The sequence below is a fragment of the Formica exsecta genome, unplaced genomic scaffold (assembly GCF_003651465.1).
Source record: "Formica exsecta isolate Colony F162 unplaced genomic scaffold, ASM365146v1 scaffold16, whole genome shotgun sequence".
NCBI lineage: Eukaryota > Metazoa > Arthropoda > Insecta > Hymenoptera > Formicidae > Formica > Formica exsecta.
This window is the reverse complement of record NW_021848922.1, coordinates 145,304-168,611: the sequence shown is the minus strand read 5'-3', so window position 1 is coordinate 168,611 and position 23,308 is coordinate 145,304. Positions and strand designations below refer to the sequence as shown.

At 37.2% G+C, this 23,308-nt stretch overlaps 1 protein-coding gene across 3 annotated transcripts in view; it reads left to right on the top strand.

Annotated features, from left to right (window-relative positions):
• The window catches only part of LOC115233086 (inositol-pentakisphosphate 2-kinase), a 102,265-nt gene that overhangs the window by 56,731 nt on the left and 22,226 nt on the right, over positions 1 to 23,308 (top strand). For all 3 annotated transcript variants that reach the window (XM_029803310.1, XM_029803308.1, XM_029803309.1), the window contains one exon: positions 15,658 to 15,857. In XM_029803310.1, the coding sequence (XP_029659170.1) occupies positions 15,732 to 15,857 (126 nt within the window). In that variant the 5' untranslated portion in view covers positions 15,658 to 15,731. The remainder of the gene's footprint in view (positions 1 to 15,657; positions 15,858 to 23,308) is intronic.

Sequence of the window (23,308 nt, the reverse complement as noted above, 5' to 3'; positions counted from 1 at the left end):
TTTCCCTTTATCTGTGTGCACTGAGAGAGCCTCGAAGCGAAGAGTCGGGGGGTCCATCGCCGTCGTCTCTTTCCTGAGCTTTATCTCTCCCGTTTCCCGTTTCAACCATCATCCTCCAGCTATGTCCGTGCGAGTCCCTTCTTCGTGCGAGTTCCTGCTAACGGGGAGAGTCCATCCTTCGGGAACGCGAGCTCGTCCACGCGCGTCGGTCGACTCGAACGACTCTAGTCCAATCTCGCGCATAACCCGATCCTCCTCTGCGCGCGAAGAAGAAGATGTCTTTTCGAACAAGAGGAATGTATTCTCGACGACTAATCCGAGCGCGATACAAAACGACGTAACGGGAGGAAATGATCTATCGTCGCGAGGAAAGGAAGCCGAATTAAGCGAGAATCGAAGAGAGAGGACCAGATCGATTCTCCTCGATCCGACGCCTGTTTTTTTTTTAAGAGCCACCGATACTTATTTACGCATTTTTTTCTCTTTTTTTTTTTTTTTTTTTTTTTTGGATCATCATCGGTCGCTCCATCAGTCAACCAGAGGAGCGATCTTCTTCTTCTTCCATCGGAAAAGAACGCGCGGCCGTCGCAGCGAGGAAGAACGGAGCGAGCTCGAAGCTCTCTCAGCAGCAGTTTAATTGATCTCAGCATCTCCTCCACCCGCGTAACCCTCCGAGTGTCTCTCGTGACAACAGCAACCGCGCGAGGGAGGAACAACGAAGACCAGCCAGCCTCACCGCGCCCCTCCGTTCTCGAGGGAGTAAAGAAACCGTACTCACACACATTTATACATACACACATACATACACGCACGCACACACCGAACATACGTATCCATATAACATCTCTCTATCTCTCGCATCCTTCCCGAATGCGTCTTTCTTCCATGTACTTTGTCACGTCGTATTTCGGATTAAGGTTCGTACACACCGAGCGACGGATATTTTACGACGCGGACGCACGCGAGAGGGAAGCGATCGATCGCTTTGTATATTTTGGTTGAATCGTAAATAACTTTGGACGAGAAGCAACGAGATATCTATTTTTTTGCGACAATCCGAATGATTACGCTAATAATTCATATTCGAATCATTTCCGAGTGCACGGGAGAGGACGAGTGTTTTGTTGTTTGCGTCGAAGGCTATTTACAATTTAATTTAATTTAATTCTTGTAACAGAGCCGTTCCCCATTTCCATCTCGCGTCGGTTTGTACGATCTTAAAATTGTAAAAGGAACGGGGATTGAGAGTTCTCCGTTTTCGAGGATTTCCTCGAATCTCGTACTGTCAATGCAGATTACCACCGAGCCACACATACACATGGACACATTCACGCAAAAATAAAGACACCTACCGACGATTTTTGATCAAACAAACATTGAATTTATGACGCGCGACATTCCCTCGCGTGAGTCATTTATCGAAATTTATCGAATAATTTTAATTTTCTGGAAAAATCAAGTATATAAAATTCGGAAAATGTGGTGAAGCGATAACGAAGGATTCAAATTCGGTTTACATTTGTAAATTATATTTTTATGAGAGATTGGCTCTCTCGATAGAGAAAGTCTTGCGTATTTCGACTATTGGGCAACAACAAGAGTTTCGATGGTAGAAATCTCAAACTTTTAAATGTACATACACACATACACATACACGTACAAATTATACGATAGCGCGCGAATTTATATGTACATACGTATATGTATATATATATATATATATATATATATATATATATATATATATATATATATATATATATATATATAAGCGTTATATAGAACACCATGTACACGTGCGAGGACGAAAGGGACGAGCGAATCGTCCTCGGGCGTGTACACAATTGACGAATTGTATATTATCTTTCGCGTGAAAAGAGAGAGAGACATGTGGAAGAAAGCAAAACACGACGTATAAAATTACTGTGATTTTATCCACGGGAAGGCACACGGGCGTATATTTTACTATGGAGAGTCGGTCTCGGTAAGTAAAATGCTTGATGTATGACGTACGATTGTGAATGTTTCAGAAATGGTTGGGAATGATTCCGGAAAAAGAGAGAGAGAGAGAGAGAAAGCGAAAGAGAGAATAATTGAATCTGTGTGTGGGCGCTCATCCAATACGTTTGTTCGCTTCGACAATAATAATAATAATAATCGAGCTCGCTCGATTAGTCACGTGTCTGCTTCGTGCTCGCGACATCGAGATTTCTTCAATTACCATTACTCGACGAAACTATATTCGCATAATGATGAGAATGAGATCCGTTGTTGTCGACGTCGCAAATGCAACGCGAATTTCTGTACATTTTACACATAATAAAATACATAAAATTGAAAATAATACAAAATTTCGTTCCACGTAAATTTTCTCAGTTTTCCCGAGCGCGTGAGAACGGAGGTGAGAGTCTCTGTGTGTGAAAAAAAAAAAAAAAAAAGAAGAGTGTATGCACGTATGTCTGTGCGAAAGATCGAACGGATAATGGAAAGAGGGTGATGGAGGGACAGAAAGAGATGGGGAGGGACAGAGAACTTATCGTATTCGGCGTCGAATGAGGGAAGGCTCTGTACGTAGCAATTATAGAAACCATGTCTGTGATTATACTAAGAATAGAGAAAGAGAGACAATATAAGCAATCTCCGTATGTAACGACCTAAACACGAGCAGTGTGCGCGCGCTTATTATACATACCGGTATGTATAATGATACATATATGTATTACGTGCGACAGAATTTCTGTTCGCTGGACGCGTTTTGCGCTTTTAATCGGGTCGTCACAAAATTCACATGGCACTTTGACACAATAGTCGACGTATTTTTTTCTCTCTCTCTCTCTCTTCGGATTTACATGTATCCGAAAGTAAGTTTCATCGCGGATAAAAGTTCGCCAACATCGGAAGCAAATAGTGCAATTTGAATATCGCTTCGAATATCGAACGACGACTCGTTTGAAATCGCTCAGCGCGTTTGCCAACAGCGAAAGGACAACCGAAAAAAAGTCAATCTCGCCTCATCTATAATAAACCCCTCAGCGCTTCGACATTGACGTCATATGTGATAGACCGAAGTAATTAATTATATACGTACGTGCATACTATTATCGCGTGTATTTTTTTTTTTTTTTTCATTAATATCATCATGCCAGGTTGATCGATCCAAAAAAAGCTTTCGTTATTTCGAACCGCTACATATGACGTCAGAATTGGAGGAGGGTTTTATTATAGTATTGGCAAGAGGGGTGGATTGGAAAGAGAGATTAGATATCGTTTCCTTCATTTTTACGTATCGGGCAATAAGCGTACGATCCGATCGTCCGTATTTTATTTAGAAGCACCAACGATCTCCCATATATAATCTGTCGAAAGTAGTGCGGGATGAGGCCGGAGAGAGAAAGTGCGAGAGATCTCGCCGCGTCGTCCTTCGATGATTATTTTGCCGACAAGACACGTTCCTTTCCCTTTGTTTTCGATTTCCGTTTCGCGAAACGCAATCGCAATCGGAGATCGAAAAGGGCGCGCTCGTTTGCGAAAATTTTCCTATATTTACTGTTGCTTATCTATCTTCACACAAACACGCATATATAGCTATAAATATCAACACGAATGCTGAGAAAGAGCGATAAGAGAGAATGAGGATGCGGAGTAGCGAAAAACGATGAGAGAGAGAGAGAGAGAGAGAGGGTGGGAGGGAAAAGGAGCGAAAGGAGAGAATGCGAGCATTTATTTCGCGCGAATATAAATTGTAATTACTAAATATATATGCGCATATATTATATATACATAATTATATACATATATATATCGTGTAATTATATATATACATATATATACATATATATATATGTATATATATATATATATCTCTTCAGGAGGAATTTGTACAAACCCGCTGGAATAAGGCACCAGCAAGTCTGTGATTTTAGCTTGGTTACTAATTCAGTATTTTTTTAAATAAAACGAGACAAAATCAAGATAAATCGTAAAAAAAGAAGTATGATTCGGTCAGCGAGAGAGAAGGAGGATTCGCGAGAGAAGGGAGGAGAAAGTTTATGAAAGAGAGAAAGCGTGTGTGTGTGTGTGTGTGTGTGTGTGCGTCAGATTGAAAGGTAATGCGTATATGTGAGCAAGGTGAGGAAAAAGAACGGGGGTGAGGGGGGGGGGAAGGGAAATCTTAGAAGCTCGCAATAAAATATTACAATCGAGTGGTTTTTTTGAAAAAAAAAATCTGACGCAAATCGCGACTTCGCGATTCTGTAACATGTTGAAGAAAGAAAAAAAGTAAGAATATAAGTAAATTAACGTTGCTTATTTTACTATATCGCTTTGATCCTTTCCGAGAAAACGCGCAATCATCCGGTATTATAATTACTGAAATTGTAATTGTGTCATCGGTGACGCGACGACGTGCTTTGAACGAATGAAAGGAGGAGCGTGACGTATATATCTCGCGTTAAAAACATCGTCGCGATAAAGACACGACAACTCTCTATCGCTCGAAGCTTGGTGTCAACATCAATCGCGCTTAACTATTTTTTTTTTTTTTCTTTTTTTCTTTCGTTTCTATTATACCCAGTGATGCAATGTGAAAGAAGAATCGGGTTAAATTAGCCGAAGCCAATTGTCGTTGATAAGAATCAGCGAAGTGGTGTCTTGTCTTTATCGTTGTTATAAAATTATCCCCGTTTTCAGCTACAAATTTATATTGTTCGATGTTTGAATTGCTGTGATTCACGCTTATCGATTGTATATCGGTCCCGCCGATGAGATTCAAAGTCCATCTCGAGGAACAATGCATCGTGTCACGCTCCGATACCGAATCATCGCGTTAGCGCGTCGCTGCATCTCGATACCCTTTGTACTTTTGCGGATTTTTCTTCCTCCTCGGCCAAACTTACGCGTAGAGAAAGAATCGCAATGGCGAAAGAAACGGAACTTGAGGGCCGGCTCTTCGTCGAGTGCTTTCCCTTTCATTGGAAAAATCCTTTTTCGTTTATTATGGATACTAGGAATGAGAGAGGGAGATGGAAGTATGGTGGATTTTTATGGTGAAGTAATATTGCTGGTACGGCGGGGGTATCGAAATAAGTAAAAAGATATAAGGACGAGAGCAGCGCGAAAGAGAGAAAGAGTGCGTGTGAGTGTGTGTCAGAGAGAGAGAGAGAGAAAGAGAGAGAGAGAGAGAGAGCGTGCAAAGCTCGACAGGGGTGCTCAATTCGATTAAGATGGGCCTTTGGCCTCTCGTTATAATTGTGATGACAAATTACTTATACAAATTGATTAGCGAACTCGTTTAGCGATTTCATTTAGCACGTATGGCTTACAATAGTAAGAGGATTGAGACAAGATCGAGCAAGATCCACGATCTTGCGAAATCCGAATTCGGCGGCCCTGTCGGCCGATAGTGCACTATTTGGAGAGAACGAAAGGGAGAGCGCGAATATATATACATATATAAAAAGATCCCACTCATTTCTGCGCGTTGACTGCGAGCGAAACGCCACTCGATGAATTCTGTATAAAATTCGCTTTAAACAAGTCTACACGCATGTCCACGAGTATTACACACGCAAACATACCCACACAAACACATACACACAATTCGACATATACGTATACATAATATTCTCGCGGATACGCGAGAAACGACACTTAAACACACGATACATTACACACATACTCGAATCTGTAGACTCGTAGATTTACTATTAATTATAATGAATTATAATTATTATATCTATTATATCAATGTATAATTATATTTAGTTTTTAGGTTATATGATGGCTATTATTTCCCGCTTGTACATATGCCGTGAACTCCAGAAAAAATTAAATCTTTAACAAAGAGAAAATCTATAATTTTTTCGACTGTTTTTGTACAGAGATAATAAAAACAAAGGGCCTCGTGCTTATGAAATTTCATGAATATAAGACACGTGTGTCGGTCACTTTCGCCCACCATCATCCTGATCACCTTACCAAGCGTGTAATGTTTCTTGCTATTTGCGATAACGCGTAGAAATGTGAGAGTTTTTATGATCCTTTTTTTTTTGCATCAGCATAATCAGTCGAAAACATTATGAAAACAATAATGAGCTTTGGCGAGTAAATCAATTTTAACGTTCTATAACAAGCTTGACAGATATGTGCGAATATTTAATGATGAAGTAACGTCACTTGCTAGAAAGAGAAAGAGAGAATAATGATTGCAAAGTTTCTCAAATTATTCAACATATATTAGCGCGTCGTATTTTTCTTTGCCAAATAAATTTTGTCAAAATTACGATTTTCTGCGAACGACGTTTATTTAACAGACTTAATATCGATGATTTATCCTCAATTCCGGTAGAGCGATTTATGTCGCACAATTGCGCTTTTGCAAAAACACTTGTGAAGCAATAAATATCACGCTTTTTTTTTTTTTATACATGTGGGCGAACGCGAATTTAAGCGAGGGATACTTTTCAGCCGTGATCGCATTCTCGGAGAATTCTCGATATATATATATATTCTTGGAAATACCACGATTGAGATAATTCGAGAGAATACGTGTAAAATTAAAATTGTGTGCGCGACATTTGTCAGGAATGTTTATATTATATAGATATGTACTTCCGAGAACGAAACTGATCAATGATACGAGTTCTCAAAATTTTATTCCTCATTGTTCGTTTATTTTACAAATTAATGGAAAAATAATTATAATGTGTATATATAACGAGACGTTAGTTTATTTAAGGGGGCATATCCGTTTGAACACTCTAAAGATGAGTACATTTTCTAGATTTTTTTGCAGAGCAACGATTTGATAAAAATTTTTAATTTTTTTTACAATATTAATACAATATTATTATTCAAATAAAAATTTTTAGTTTAAAAGAAAATTTTCACTTAAATTTTCTTTTATCAGAATATTTGCAGAGCTCCTCAAAATTTTAGGTGGCTGCATGATGTGCTTGAAAAGTTCATAGATTATATCCGAAATTAAAAATACAAGCTTTTTTTTTATTAAACATTAATAGCTACCTGCTATCCAAGCGTTTTTTCAAAATTTTAAAACATAAAAAAATTGCGGCGTGAGAAGTTTTCTTTTTTTTTTTTTAAGGAAAGTCCGTCTTTTTTTGTTTACAACAAAAAAATGGGAAGTCCAATTTCTCGGAAAAAAGCAAAATTATAACAAATATTTGCATAACTTAAAAAAAAATTTTTGTTTAGGCTGAAAATTTTTATTTATATACTTAATAATATTGTATTAATATTAAAAAAAAAAAAGTTTTTATTAAATTGTTGCGCTGCAAAAAAATCTAAAAAATGTTCTCATTTCTCGAAGGTTTAAACGGGTATGTCCCCTTAATGTCGAATTCAATCATTTATCAAGAAGAGTATTTCTTAATGATTGTCCGCTAATTAGTGACACCGAATTAATCTATAATTATTCATTCAATCAAATGATTGTCTCGTTTAATTTGCATTACGTGAATATTCCGCGTTGAAAAATCTGTGGAATCTTTATTATCCAAGTTATTCGAGAGGTATAAGAGGAATAATCGTCGAAATTATGGATGGAAGACAACGATTATAGTGCAATTTTGAATCTGATATCTTGACTACAAAAATAAAATAGGATTTTTCCTACAGAAACTGTAGAGAGGAAAAAAACGAAACAATATATATTTTATATATTTATTTAAAATTATATCATTTATTTAGAATTATGTAATTATATTTGCTAATCGTTATTTCTTATATTTTTTTCTCATTTTTTTTGCAAATTGACATTCAATTACATAGCTGGTATCTTGAATCAACATCTCGTATACATTTTGCGAGAGGCTCAGTTGAGATAAAATGAGAACTAGTTTTAATTGGCGCTCGCCTCGTCTGGACGGTTAATTGTCGACGATCAAATCGAGTCGGCAGACCGATTTTGCGATGAGAGCGCGATATTGAAATCTGTTGTGTTGTCGCGAATATGCGATAGGAGGAAATCAAGTGACGACGAATAAATTCGATACGCGATTTTTTCAGATACGCGCACTCTCTCATCAAGGTGCGAGGATTGAGTCGAATCATCAGGCAAGAATAAAGATGAGTTATAGACCGATATAATGGAACGATGCTATTACCGAAATGACACTATAAGATCGCCCGAATTTCCTGCTCTTCGCGTCTCTATTTTTATTCAATTTATTCGCCTCAACTATCGATGTTATCACATAACAGCTGACGATTTTGCTGTTCTGATTCGCTCATCGATTTCGCTGAAATTATCGTCTTTCATTCGTTAGGAACATCCTATATACTCTACGGAATAGGAAAAGGTTAATGAAACTGCCTAAAGGACACGAGTTACAACATCGTCGTCGTAGCTACGCTCTCCGTTTAAGCGTCTGGTTCAACAACCCGATGGGGCATTCTTAAGGTTTCTCTCTCTTTCTTGACACGATGTGGGACAGACAGAAGACGATCACGCGCGAACAAGGAAGAAAAAGTCGAGGCGTGCGAAATGATGGCGAATTATTGTACTCGAGGAAGAGGGAACCGCCGTAGTCGCAATCGTCGTCGTCGTCGTCACCACCAGCGGTGCACCGATGATGGTTGTCGTGGAGGTCAACGTCGGTTGTTGCCCCGGCCCTCCGACGTTGCTTGGCCCGCACGCCGGTTAGTGGTCCCCTTGTAGGATAGAATTGCTGATTCTGTTCAACACACCAAGTTCCTTCCCCCTTCGACTCCACCCCTCCCGTTCTCTTTCTCTCTCCTCCTCTCCCNCTCCCACCCATCTCTCCCCGTCTATTTCTCTCGCCCTGGGCATCCATCCTCCTCTGTCAATCTCTTCCGCGCGACTTCTTCGCCGAGCTCGTTCCTTGTTCCAAGGCATCACACTTTGTTGCCTGCCAATTGCACGCCGTTCGGCCAACGTTGCGTAATAAGTCTCGAGGAGACCGCGATCGGGGCACGACCGATCTGGCCCGAGGATCAGCCCGGATTCACGACGGCACATCACGTGACGATTTCCCCGTGAATAATCGGCGAGAGGACCGTGACGAGATGACGTCGCGCGAACTTGGACATTTACGCGCGGACCGTATCTAGAATACATAAGTCATCGCCTCGCGGCTGATCCTTAAGGTAGATAGACGGTACGAGGCGATGAGCGATCCTTGCCACTTATTTTTCGACTAATATCTGAAAGCGTATATCGTTTCAAGTTTGGTCGAGAGCCGCGCGTACGAAAAGGCGGCGAGATAATCGACGACAAAAGCCCTCCTGCCCCCCTCCTCCCCTTCTCATTAGCGCGAAGGCTCTCTCATTCTCGCTCTCTGTTTCATTTATCTCAAAGGCGAGTCTTAATTGCGCTTATCGATTGCGTCGCGGGGAAGGGAACAAGGTCCTTCTTTCTTGTCATCCCCCTACGTCGTCCCCTCTCCCTCCCCCCCCCCTTCTTCTTTTTCTCACACTCGCTCAGTCACACGCTCCGCATCTTATCATCGAGAACAACGAGCGAGCGAGCCTCCGCCACCGTCGCCTTTTTTTTTCTCTCTCTCTCTTTCCCCGTTGCACTCGCTGCCTTGGGATGCAGCGTATTGTCCCACGTTGAGTGCACTCCGCTCGCAAACGCCGTTCTTGCGCAACGTCGGAGAAACGGCGCTTGGCAAATTGGCGAGTCTGCCAGACTACTCCAGACGAATCTCTTCGGGGATTGTTTATCGACTCTAACGCGCTGCATATAACATTGGAGAATTGAATTATATAGTTTTAATTTGTAGCGGGTCTTTCCTTTCGAAAATGTCTAGGCGTTAATAGTTTTGGATTAATTGGTAGTTGATAATTCGCGAATCTCTATTCATGAGCTTCTCGAAATGCAAATATTTAGCAAAATTATTCTTTAATTAATTTTAATTAGACTATATTTTCGCAAAATTTGAGTTTAACGCTTCGTTATGACGATATGAGTAATGTCAAAGATTGGAGCAAATTGCAGAAAATGATGATTTCCCTTGACACGTTTGCAAGATCGACCACAGAAATGTCCTATTAAGCCTTAATACATAATAGCGGAACATAAAATTATTTAAAAATATATTACAAAATTTATTCAAATATTCATTATTATCTCTTACGGTTAAATTAACTATCATACATTTTAAAAGAATTCAAATATCAAGTCTCCCTTTACGGCTTAAGTCCTTCGCTACGGTGCCGGCGGTCCTATTATGCGCTGCGAAATTGGGAAGTTTTAATTACCCTACGACCGTACTTACGGGTTAATCGGCCCGGGGCTTTACGGTCCTCGGAAAGTTTGGTCCGTCCGCGAACATTAAAGGCGGCGTTTCCAATTTCGCCCGGTGCATCTCGCCGTCGTCGTCGTCGACGTCGTCGTCGCGCGCAAACCTCCGTCGATCCGTTCCGAGTTTTGCGAGCCCCCGGCGGTCGTTAACCTTACGCGAAAATGGATAAGACGTGCTTCGGTTCTGGCAACGTCGCCTATATTATATATCTATAGACCATGCGTCCATGTGGGTAGACGAACGCGCAATGTCATTGAAAAGTGCATCCGCGATGGAGCGTTTCAGACATCGTCGTATTTTCCCACAGACATTAAGGGAGCATACTCGTTTGGAACCTCGAAAAATGAGTACATTTTCTAGATTTTTTTACAGAACAACGATTTGATAAAAATTTTTAATTTTTTTACAATATTATTAACTATTTAAATAAAAATTTTCAGCTTAAAAAGAATTTCTTTTTAAAGTTATGGGAATATTTACAGAGCTTCTCTAAATTTTACATGATTGCACGGTGTGCATGAAAACGTTCGTAGATCATATCCGAAATAAAAAAATACAAGTCTTTTTTTATTAAACATTAATAGCTATCTGCTATTCAAGCGTTTTTTCAAAATTTTAAAAAATAAAACATGGCGGCATGTTGAAAAAAAGTTTCGTCTTAAAAAAGATGGACTTAAAAAAACGAAACTTTATTGAAGTACTTAATAATATTGTATTAATATTGTAAAAAAAAGAAAAAGTTTTCATCAGATTGTTGCGCTGCAAAAAAATCTAGAAAATATATATATATATATCATTTTTTGAAGGTTCAAACGGGTATGCTCTCTTAAGAGCCAAGATAAGAAGAAAATGCGTGTGTGTCGTTTCTTTGGATACGACGGTACCTATATAAAGATATGTAACAGCAATTTTTATGAAGACTTAAAGGAATTTATTAATAGACGGTATATTCGATTTTGTGAAACAAGTCAAATGTTAATAATTAATTTTAAGGTACGTCATGGTTTAAACTAATAATTTAAATTTGAACGTCGTACCTTATGCGAATCGCACATGTGTATTATCTTCCTTCTATGCTTCGACGTAGCGTGTATAATAAGATAACCGGCTTTATAACGAGATTATTACTCTGTGCGACGCGTTACTTGCTTTTCTAAGGCAGTTGACAGGAGACAGGAGACAATTACCTCTTAAACACGCGGTCGACACGACGGTTAGGCTAACGGTAAAAGAAGATGCGTCCTATTACTTGCCAAGGAGTGGAGAAAATAACACCGCTATCGGATATAAATTACGGCTTGCTCCAGTTTGAAAGTTACGACGTTTAAGTTTTTCCTGTCGCTCGAAACAAATAAAACCGAAAGGCGTATGTTTAATGCGTAAAATGCACAGCGACGAATAAATCGACTGTAGCGTCCTATATTAATTTTCTAAACGTAGTCGCACGTCGTGCTCTTTGCCAATCGTCTTTGCCGTTTTCGGATTATTATTACTTGCTTCTTGCATCGTAAATTCTTTTCGCGATCAGAATGTCATTAAATACTTCGCAATAATCTCGTGGTCATCGACGCGCGTGTCACCATTATCAAATGATTTACGAAAAGCAAGCTTGATTAATTTAAATGTCGACGGCATCTCGACATCAGAAGCGAGAAAATAAACGAACGAATAATCTCTCGCTAATAAAATCATGATGAAATAAAGGAAATTCTATATTCGGAAAAGTGGCTGTACGAAAGAAGAGAAGAGAATTTCATCGATGGAAGATCTAATATAATACCTTTCAACTACATTGCAATAAAATAATGTATTTGCAATCTTACGATGAAACAATAATCTGCTGTAATCGTGTAGCTTTTTTTCGGATATATTTTATACAAGGTGTCTACTCCCTGGAAAAACATGGAAAACCTAGAATTCTCAGGGAATTTAAAAAAAAAATTCTCTCTTTAATAATTTTGCTCTTATACTGTAAGCAATCCGCTGATAAGCCAAGTTGTGAATTATGTGTTTAAAATATATTATAAATATATTTTTATCTCTGTTTATATATTCAATGTCTTAACAAAATATTGAATATGTACAGTATATATTCTTTATTTTAATTTGTGATAAAAAAAAGAAAATGTTATGCAAGTTAAAAATTATCTTAGAAAGCTATTCAGCTTTCTTTCAGTACATTTATATATTTAACACTTGAAACTTAAGTGGCTTTGTTTTTTTCTTCGTGTGAGTAAAAAGCATTAGGAAACGCGTACAATAAAAATTTATTTTAGGAAATTGTACCAAAATAAATCTTTAAAATATTCTCTTTACGTGGAATTTTGAATAAAAATACCTGGAAAGTCAAGAAATTTTCAGGGAATTTTTTTACAATATTTGAGTAGACACCCTGTATACTCCTGCGCTTCTGACGTCGCGATTTTGGACAATTGTGGCGTTTCTTTTTCTTGTCTCTAATTTGCATCACGCGCTCGTTAACGAAACGCTTTCGAAAGTTTGCACGCGGTTCTCTTTTATTACCGACATATATGACTTCATTCTCGCATGACTCATCGTTTCGCGAGTATAGCCATAAACAGGCTGTGTAGCCTCACGACGGTTGCTGGAAAAACGCACGTCGCGGAATAGCGATTTCGCGGGTTCTCCAAGCCCGCGACTGATAATATCGGCCATATATCGGTAGTGTTGTTCTCGTATCGAATGCTCGAGTCCTCCCGATGCCACTCGACACTACCAGGTTTGACAGTTTTAAGTGTCCGATCGTACGAGAACCCACTTTACGAGCGTATTTTTACATTACTACTCGAGGCACCGTGACAGGTACTCGACGAACTCCGCGAAATTCAACAGGTTACTCGCCAATACGCGTTGCGAACGTTGTACACAATAATAATATATCGTATTATGTATTTATTATGGAGGAGAGGATATGTATTTTTAGCGTATTACACTTTTTTCATTAATAATATTCGCGACAGCCTTGGTAAAACGATGGATTTAAACTTTGATCGACTAACTCGAAATACCACTTCTTTTTTCCATGTTATCGAGCTGAAATATTTCGCAAATATTTCGAAATAATTATGATCGAACCATCGTTCACGAGAGACGTTTATTCATCAGGATGTAAGAACGCGCGTCACTTTATGAGTAAGAACGTGACGCAATTTTATAATTTACCGCGAACACACACGCGCGAGCACGCAAGATTCATGGTGACCGTCTACGCGAATAATTCTCTCCTCTTTACGAATTTAGAGCGATTAATTGAACAGGATGTCTACTCTCTGGAAAAACATGGAAAACCTAGAATTCTCAGGGAATTTTTTGTACTTGGAGAAATCAGGGAATTCTCATAGTATTTTATTGGGATTCAGGGAATTAAAAAAAAAAAAAATTCTCTCTTTGATAATTTTGCTCTTATATGTTGTGAATTATGTGTTTAAAATATATTATAAATATATATCTATCTCTGTTTATATATTCAATGTTTTAACAAAATATTGAATATGCAATACATTTTCATTATTTTAATTTTTAATAATAAAAAATGAAAATGTTATACAAGTTAAAAATTTTTATCTTAACAAAAGTTATTCAGTTTTTTTTTTTTTAGTACATTTGTAAATCTAGCACTTGAAACTTAAGTAGCTTTGTATTTTTCCTTCGTATGAGTGAAAAACATTAGAAAACGCGTACAATAAAAAAAAATTTATTTTAAGAAATTGCATTAAAAATCTTTAAAATATTTTCTTTACCTGGAATTTTGAATAAAAATACTTAAAAGATCAGGGAATTTTCAGAGAATTTTTGTACAAGATTTGAGTAGACACGCTGTTGAATTACGCGTTGATTTCACAAGCGGGTCTATCAAAAGTTCTTCTTTTTTCAAAGGGGCAGTGATGTTCGTAATAAAGCTGCCTTAACTTCTCTCGTACAGACGGCGTTTCTTGCAATTACGGTGGTCATTGGCAGCGGGTAATTACGTCATCAGAGGCAGAAAGGCTTCGAACGTGTCTAAAAGGCGAGGCGGTTTCTAGTGTGAGAAATTCGTATTCCTGAATAAGGAGCTTACGCAACGAGAGACGGCGGCGGCGCGCGGTTATTTTACACAAATACGTTTCGTAAATGTATGTAATATAGCGCGGGAGAAAGTGTTGCCCATCACGCGGCTCACTCTTTCATTAGTAATGTACATGTGTAACGACACGTCATCAGGGACTTTAGTCTCGAATCCTGCAGCCAAGGAATAAAAAATAAATCGTACTTTCTGCGCGGTCTACCTTTGATGGTAATTGAGAAAGAGCATTATATTACGATTAAAGATGTAAATAGAAAAAAAAACAAGCCTCGAGTTTTTCCAATTTTTTTTTTTTTCCAGATATTTAATATCTTTATATTTTGATTACTGATTTTTTATTATTTTTAACTTTTTAGATGATAGATTTGAATTAACCATTATTATTTTTAATGTAGCTCGCATTTCAATTGGCCATACAGTTATGTAATTACTATTTTTAATTAATAAAAATTTTGGTTATGCATCTATTGAAAATTGTCTTTTGAAAATTATCCGAATCATGTCGAGTTTGATGTAATTTGCCACAAAAATCTCATTAATTCATTAAAATTACTGTAGAAAAAAAAAAATAAATAAATAAAGAAAAACAATATTATAATTTAAAAAATAATAAAAAAACGTTTTTTAAAACTATTTTTTTCTATTAGAAAAAAACCAGTTTTTTAAATCTTTAATTACGATACTTGAAATCATCTCTTTTCTTCGACCTCCTTGACAAGTCAGGACTGCTCGTTTCTCTGCTAGGTTTAAGGCCGTGAAGGCTAATATCGACGGGCGAGCAATTCGCGTATCGCGGGATCTTATAAGCGTCTCGCGCGGATCGAGTTCGGGACCGGGATCGGCATTTGAATTTTCACGCGCGGTTGCGCGCGATATAAAGTCGCCGCGACCTTTGCTCGACTTTCACCGGCTCTCTTATGAAGCAAGCGAGCGATTTTTCTTCCCGGATCGCTGGCTGCTACCGGCCGGGCCCGAAGAAATGTCACGGCTGCGCAAATCTTGACCGACTTGATATACCTCGCATGGTCGCTCGTGTTACGTCAACACGTGGATATGCATCCGATAAGGATAGCGAATCGCGACGCGAGTACTTACCTTTCCCCGAATTGCCTTTGTGCCGATCGATGAATTTCTTGTTACGTGCCGAATCAACGGACTGTCAGCTCCAATAACACATCAATATCGGAAAGATAAATATTTTAAAAAAGAATATTATTATTAAACAAAGAAATTTAAACTTTCAGAGATAATTTTTTTATTGACAAAAATATCTTTGTTTGCTTACAGATCTGGCGATAAATCGACGAGAAGCGATAAAGAGGATTGTCTCCCACGAAGCTGACCATTGTTTTGCAAAAACAATGACTGCCGGAAATCTTAAAGAAGAATTATCGCTCGAGACTAATCCATCCCTTACGACTCTCGCTATAGAAGATATGGTCTACAAAGGGGAAGGGAACGCTCATATTGTTATCGCATTGCCATACGTGAGTCAATAATACATTACTATTTTTACAAACGAAATTTGTCGTCGTAAACAGAGATCTTTAAAGATTAACGTATGATCATTCAATGAGCTAAGAAATCTCTCCTTTTTTTCTCGTCGCCTCTTGTACGCTTCTAAGACCTCATCAACGAGCTCTTGAGAATCATTCCCTCAAAGATCTCTCGGTGATTCCGAGTAAAAGACAAAACCTGGATAAACTCGGCTTCCACTTTGCTCTCGCGGATCTCGTCGTATTACGACTTTTTCGGATCCTCTTTTCGATCCCATTAACAAACTTTTCCTGTCCGCAACTGCGTTAGTCGAGTCTCTGTGACATTTTCGGCGCTCGTCGTCGAGCCATCTCCTCTCGTTGATTCCGACGAGAGTAAAAAGCTTTCTATCTTGTAATCTTTGCAGAGACATCTCTTAACGTAAATTGAATTTTTTAGACTGTGTGTTCGATGCATGATTAACGCGCGGTGTTTCATTTAAAAATGTTTAATGTATAAACAAAATATTTTTTAATTTTTAAATAACGCACAGATTAAATAACATGCGATTATAAAATTATAAAAATAAATATTCATTTACAAGTTATTTTATTGAAAAAAAATAGAAATTTTTAACATTTGTCTTTAAACACTCTTTTTAACTTTCTTTTTATTCATCCACAAAATTTTTACAAATTTTTACATTACTTTTCTGACATATTTTTATTTGTAAATATTTATACGATTTTTCAATATAAAAGATATACCTAATACAAAAGATATACACAGTGAACAGGATGTGTGTGTACAAGAAAGTGTAGATAAGAGATATTCGTTTCGAGATAACGGTTTTTATCTGACCATGTGCAGCTGGTCCCGTAGACAAAAGATATATATCCCAGCCAAGGGGTCGAAACAGGTCGAAACAAGTCGGGAGCGTCTTCGGCAGTTCATTTTTGAACATTGCTGTGATCGGACGTATTCCGTAGTGTCGTGATATAAAGGAAAAAAACGTATTTCGGTGAAAAATGTCGACTAGTGAAGAAATTCCTGGCCCTTCGAGGGTTGAAGAGAAAATTCCTGAAGATTCAATGCACAGCGAAATGTCGAAATTGCGATTGAAGGATGCAGTGGTATACTACGAAGGGCTGCTTGCAGAAAAGAACTTTATGAAAATACACTAGAAATCTTGGGCGAGAAAAAGCTTGTGATTGAAGAGGAAGTAATTCATATGAATGAAGAGTATGAAGAAATGAGTTTTAAAGAAGTCGAAGAAGATGATTTATCGGACGATTATGAACCAGAACCAAAAAAAAGCAGAGAGGCGGAGTATATTTCTTTTGACTATAAAATAAAAGTCATTAACATAGCCAAAGCACATCCTACGTAGAGTTTGCAAACTTTGCAAAAGAAAGGATGTCGTCGCTTAAAAAAAATGGAGTATTTATCGCGGTGGAAAGAAGCAGTTGAAAAGGGTGGAAATACTTTCGGTAAAGTATTACGGTAAGATTATCGAAGACTAAATATTTTACGAGATATTTTATTTTTTACATCAAAATATGTCGGATTAAAATATAAAATAACTCAAAAAGTACTTAATGAAAAAATACTTTATTATAGTGTTTTGGAAAGCTCTCGAGGTAAGCTACAAGAATATGTAATAAAAAATGGGGAGTTCCATTTAAGAAAACATCGACCACATTGACCTCACCTTGAAAAGACCACTTAAGGTCAAATCCATAAAAATAGAAATTTTTAACATTTGTCTTTAAACACTCTTTTTAACTTTCTTTTTATTCATCCACAAAATTTTTACAAATTTTTACATTACTTTTCTGACATATTTTTATTTGTAAATATTTATACGATTTTTCAATATAAAGGATATACCTAATACAAAAGATATACACAGTGAACAGGGTGTGTGTGTACAAGAAAGTGTAGGTAAGAGATATTCGTTTCGAGGTAACGGTTTTTACCTGGCCATGTGCAGCTGGTCCCGTAGACAAAAGATATATATCCCAGCCAAGGGGTCGAAACAGGTCGAAACAAGTCGGGAGCGTCTTCGGCAGTTCATTTTTGAACATTGCTGTGATCGGACGTATTCCGTAGTGTCGTGATATAAAGGAAAAAAACGTATTTCGGTGAAAAATGTCGACTAGTGAAGAAATTCCTGGCCCTTCGAGGGTTGAAGAGAAAATTCCTGAAGATTCAATGCACAGCGAAATGTCGAAATTGCGATTGAAGGATGCAGTGGTATACTACGAAGGGCTGCTTGCAGAAAAGAACTTTATGAAAATACACTAGAAATGTTGGGCGAGAAAAAGCTTGTGATTGAATAGGAAGTAATTCATATGAATGAAGAGTATGAAGAAATGAGTTTTAAAGAAGTCGAAGAAGATGATTTATCGGACGATTATGAACCAGAACCAAAAAAAAGCAGAGAGGCGGAGTATATTTCTTTTGACTATAAAATAAAAGTCATTAACATAGCCAAAGCACATCCTACGTGGAGTTTGCAAACTTTGCAAAAGAAAGGATGTCGTCGCTTAAAAAAAATGGAGTATTTATCGCGGTGGAAAGAAGCAGTCGAAAAGGGTGGAAATACTTTCGATAAATATTCTGTCATCGATTCCTGAACATACGACCGTTTCGTTGAAGCTAGGCAAAGTTATCAACAAGTCACGAAATTTACAGCAGTGGGCTTTGGCTGCTGCAGGACAATATCCAGATTTTAAATTCAAAGCTTCTGATCGATGGGTGACGAAATTTAAAAAAAGGCTCAGATTAAAATATAAAATAACTCAAAAAGTACTTAATGAAAAAATACTTTTTTATAGTGTTTTGATATCTTTCGAGATAAGCTACAAGAATATGCAATAAAAAATGGGGGGTTCCATTTAAAAAAATATCGATCACATTGACTTGGCCTTGAAAAGGTCACTCAAGGTCAAGTCCATATTTTCATTATGTGTCTCCCTCTGAATTCTACAACTTTTGTATAAAACATTTTTTTCCGTCTTGCTTACTTTACGAGATATTTGCGTGCGTTGATTAAAATGACTCATCTTGTATATAAAAAAGTTTTCTCACCTATCAAGGGGCCGTCTGGCTAAGGCGGTAGCATGCCCGTAGTCGCAGGTTCGATCCTTATAACTTGATTTTTTTTTCTTTTTTTTTCGTCCGAATAATTAATTGCATCGGAACCTTCAGCAACAACTTCTCACGAAGCTATGCTGATAGGAAAAGAACTTTATGAAAATACACTAGAAATCTTGGGCGAGAAAAAGCTTGTGATTGAAGAGGAAGTAATTCATATGAATGAAGAGTATGAAGAAATGAGTTTTAAAGAAGTCGAAGAAGATGATTTATCGGACGATTATGAACCAGAACCAAAAAAAAGCAGAGAGGCGGAGTATATTTCTTTTGACTATAAAATAGAAGTCATTAACATAGCCAAAGCACATCCTACGTGGAGTTTGCAAACTTTGCAAAAGAAAGGATGTCGTCGCTTAAAAAAAATTGAGTATTTATCGCGGTGGAAAGAAGCAGTCGAAAAGGGTCGAAAACTTTCGATAAATATTCTGTCATCGATTCCTGGACATACGACCGTTTCGTTGAAACTAGGCAAAGTTATCAACAAGTCACGACCAGAAATTTACAGCAGTGGGCTTTGGCTGCTGCAGAACAATATCCAGATTTTAAATTCAAAGCTTCTGATCGATGGGTGACGAAATTTAAAAAAAGGCACGTAATTCGTCAACGAAAAGTCACCAAATTCGTTTCTCAAAAAGAGGTAGTGACGATTGACGAAACCTTGGCCTCTGCAGAGATCTTTCGCGCACAAACTTTACGGTTGATACCTAATTTCGACGAGGATTACGTCATTAATACCGACCAAACAGGTACGTGGAAAAGCTTTAATTGTAAAAAGTCCAAACATTTTTATACATTTACAAAAATAACATAAATTTTAAATAAAATGTGTAATTTATGTTGTGCTTTCCATTTTTTTTCAGGGTGTCCGACAAGTAAGTGACCAAACGAAAGATGGAACTAGATTGGATCAAACTGAGTCGAAAAGTCCAGAACCATTCTTTTTTATAACGCTTAATAAAGGAGTTATTATTGAGTAAAGTCTGGCCAATCAGCGCCGATCTTTAGCCGGGCGCACGTCGGTGAGCCGCGCGCCTGGTAGTATGCGGCAGCGCACACTTCACGGCGTGCGGCTCATCGACGTGCGCCCGGCTAAAGGTTGGCGCTGATTGACCAGATTTTACTCAATAATAATTCCTTTATTAAGCGTTATACTATAAATGCCGCTCCCTGTATATAATTAATATTAATAATATAATAATATATTATAATGTGAATATAAGAAATGCGTTTTCATTACTTCATCTAATATTAACATTTTTACGCGCCTCTACATAAATAAATTGTCTTACTTGGAAAATTTTACGAGTACACGAGTATTAGCGTCAAAGAAAAGCGGAAAAGCCTACCTTGTGACGTTTAATATCCTCGCGACACTGAATGTTGTCTAAAACGCAAATCGTGTAAATGCACACCGACTAAGATGCAAATACGAAAATAACTACACGCCTTCGGCAACGCAGAGATGAGGGAAAGGAAAAAAGGAGGAGGGTATCTCTCATTCATGATAATCGATCGTACGCTAGTCGTCAACAAATAAGAATAATGCACGCGCAATTTCTTACGAGGTTCTTGCGAGCAAAAGTCCCGAGGCAGCTATCGATGCGATAACAATTTTGCAAGAGCGACCTCGAATAAAAAGCTCGAGGGAGAAAAACAGGCGGATACGATGATATTTAACGTTTCGTTCCGTTTGTTGTCAATAACGCAATCGTTGAGGAAAGACGATTGAGATCCACGCGTCCTTACGTCATTCCGCGTGAATATCTTTATCGGAGAAGGAAAAAATTTAAATTCAATTTGACGAAGAAAAATTTTTGCACAGTTGGAAAATTTGGTTTAAATTTAACATATGTCCCAAACGGCCCACACAAATTTTTGTGTTAATTTAATATATTATAGATATGTTAAATAGTGAGACACTAATATTCTGTTAATATTTTAACAAAATGAATGCGAACACTCCATAGTAATTTTAAATAAATTTTGTGTAAAATCAACATATTTTTAATAATAAAATTAACTTGGAAAAATTATATATTGATGGTCTGTAGTCACTCTCACTCCTATTGTAGAATAAAATCAACATTTTTTTCTGTAAATTTTAACAGATAAATCCTGTCACTAATAATACGGAATATATCTACTGTGTGAAATTAAAAATAAATACATATTATATCATTTTTACATCTTTTTCAGTTGTTTTAATAATCTTATATTCGAGTTTAATTAATTAACACAAGAGCAATATGTTAAATATTAACATATAAACGTGTTAAATATTTAACACAAAAATTTTAACCGGCATATTTTTTAACAAGAAAATATAAATTTTCCAACTGTGTAACGAGAAACGCAAAGTCTCTCATATTGATTTCTCTCGTACATCCTACGTAATTAACGATTATCTAGTGGCTATGTAATTAATCGCTCTAATCGCTTGTATGTTTTATAATATATGTATACGCGATAATTTTTTGCAACTTTTTGCGACGGGAAACAGACTCTACGCGCCTCTATTCTTTCGGGACGCGGACAGATGATCCGTGCAAGCATAAATAATTTCGTTTAATTATCCGCGACGTTCACGTTGGTCTCTCTTATCTCCGCCGTTTATTTATGCGGAGCGTGTCGCGTTGCGTCGCAGGAAATGAATTCTTTTTTTCCACTTTGCGCATCACCTCAAATGCGCGTTTCGTGGGATCGATATCGCGAACGGTCGATCTCACCCGCGAACGCATCGTGGACTTTATCGCGGATCGATGATGATTGTACGAGCGTTATACGTATTATAGGCCGCGATCATCGTTATCATATCTCTCGCAAGTCCGTAACTACACGTTCCTAAAGTTTTGACATTTAAATTGGGGACACCCTGTATATATATATATAGATCGATAAAGAATTTTCGATCTTTCCGTGAATCTCGTTTAAATCGTTATCCGTGGGTTTTATCTCTGAATTTTTTATCACGTTCTCTAAGCGGATCCAACGCGAACAATGCTTAAATAAGCGCTCGAGCTTCTATTATATGATTATATCTATTATATGATTACTCTCGTTGCATGAAGTTGCAACAGACGATGCTCCGCTTCGTATTATGCGGTCGTCGTGCTCTTTGATAACGTGCGTGCACGCTTACCGCAGCTAGAACCTCCGTTCCATCGTCGAAAGTTTGTCGAACCTGCGTACGTTCGGTAATAGCTTTATCGTAGTTGACAGTTCGGATGAAAGAGAAAAAATTAGGACTATCTCGACTATATTAAGAAAAAATAATTTAAAATTCAATAATTTTAAAGCACGAACAGCGTTAAATATGCGTCGCTATAGTCGCGGGAATTCGCTTGGTTGGCTGTCGTTTGTTTCGACTTTATTTTTTCTTCCTCTTTTTCTTCCCCCCTGTCTCGTCACGTATTTCCTCTTCACGTAGCGACCTTAACCTGCGCGTTGAGTCATCCCCGCCGCGGGTTTGCAATTTTATTACGTGACTCGGCCGCATTGACTCCGAAGAAACGATCGGCCGCGAAGGAGAAATCGAATGGACGTGAAATGAAAAGATTTTCGAGATTTGATTTTAAACTTCGGAGCACTCAGTATTCCGATGGAACATCCTTAAATGAGAATGTAGGATACGCTATTTCATCTTATTCTTCCAATTCGTTGCACGTCGAAGGAATTCGACGTGCTCAGTCGCTCTTTACAGATTATCCATATCTCGATACAATCGTCTTTTTCTACGATTCGGAAAAGATTTTTTAGGATACATTTTCTAATAAAAAAAACCAGTTGAAAAAAAAAAATTTTTTTTANNNGCGATCGCGAATGTTGTAGCGTAGCACCGATAAGTTTATTATAGTTACATTATATTATAGAGATGTAAAAAAACCGTTCTTTTTCTAATAGAAAAAAAATAGTTGAAAAAATTGAAAAAAAAAAATTTTTTTTAAATATAATATTTTTCTTTATATTTTTTGTTAACATAATAAAAAAGCTAAAGTTCTTATATTTTTAATTTATTATTATTTTTTTTGAAAGTAATTTTAATGTATTAATGAGACTTTTGCATCAAATTACATCAAACTCTACATGATTTGGATAATTTTTAATTAGATGCATAACAGAAATTTTTATTAATTAAAAATAGTAATTACATAACTATATAGTAATTGGAATGCGAAATAAATTTAAAATAATAATTGAAATCTATCATCTAAAAAGTTAAAATTAATGAAAAATTCATTTGCAATAATCAAAATATAAAGATATAAGATATCTAATAAAAACAAAATTTTGAAAAAAAAACGAA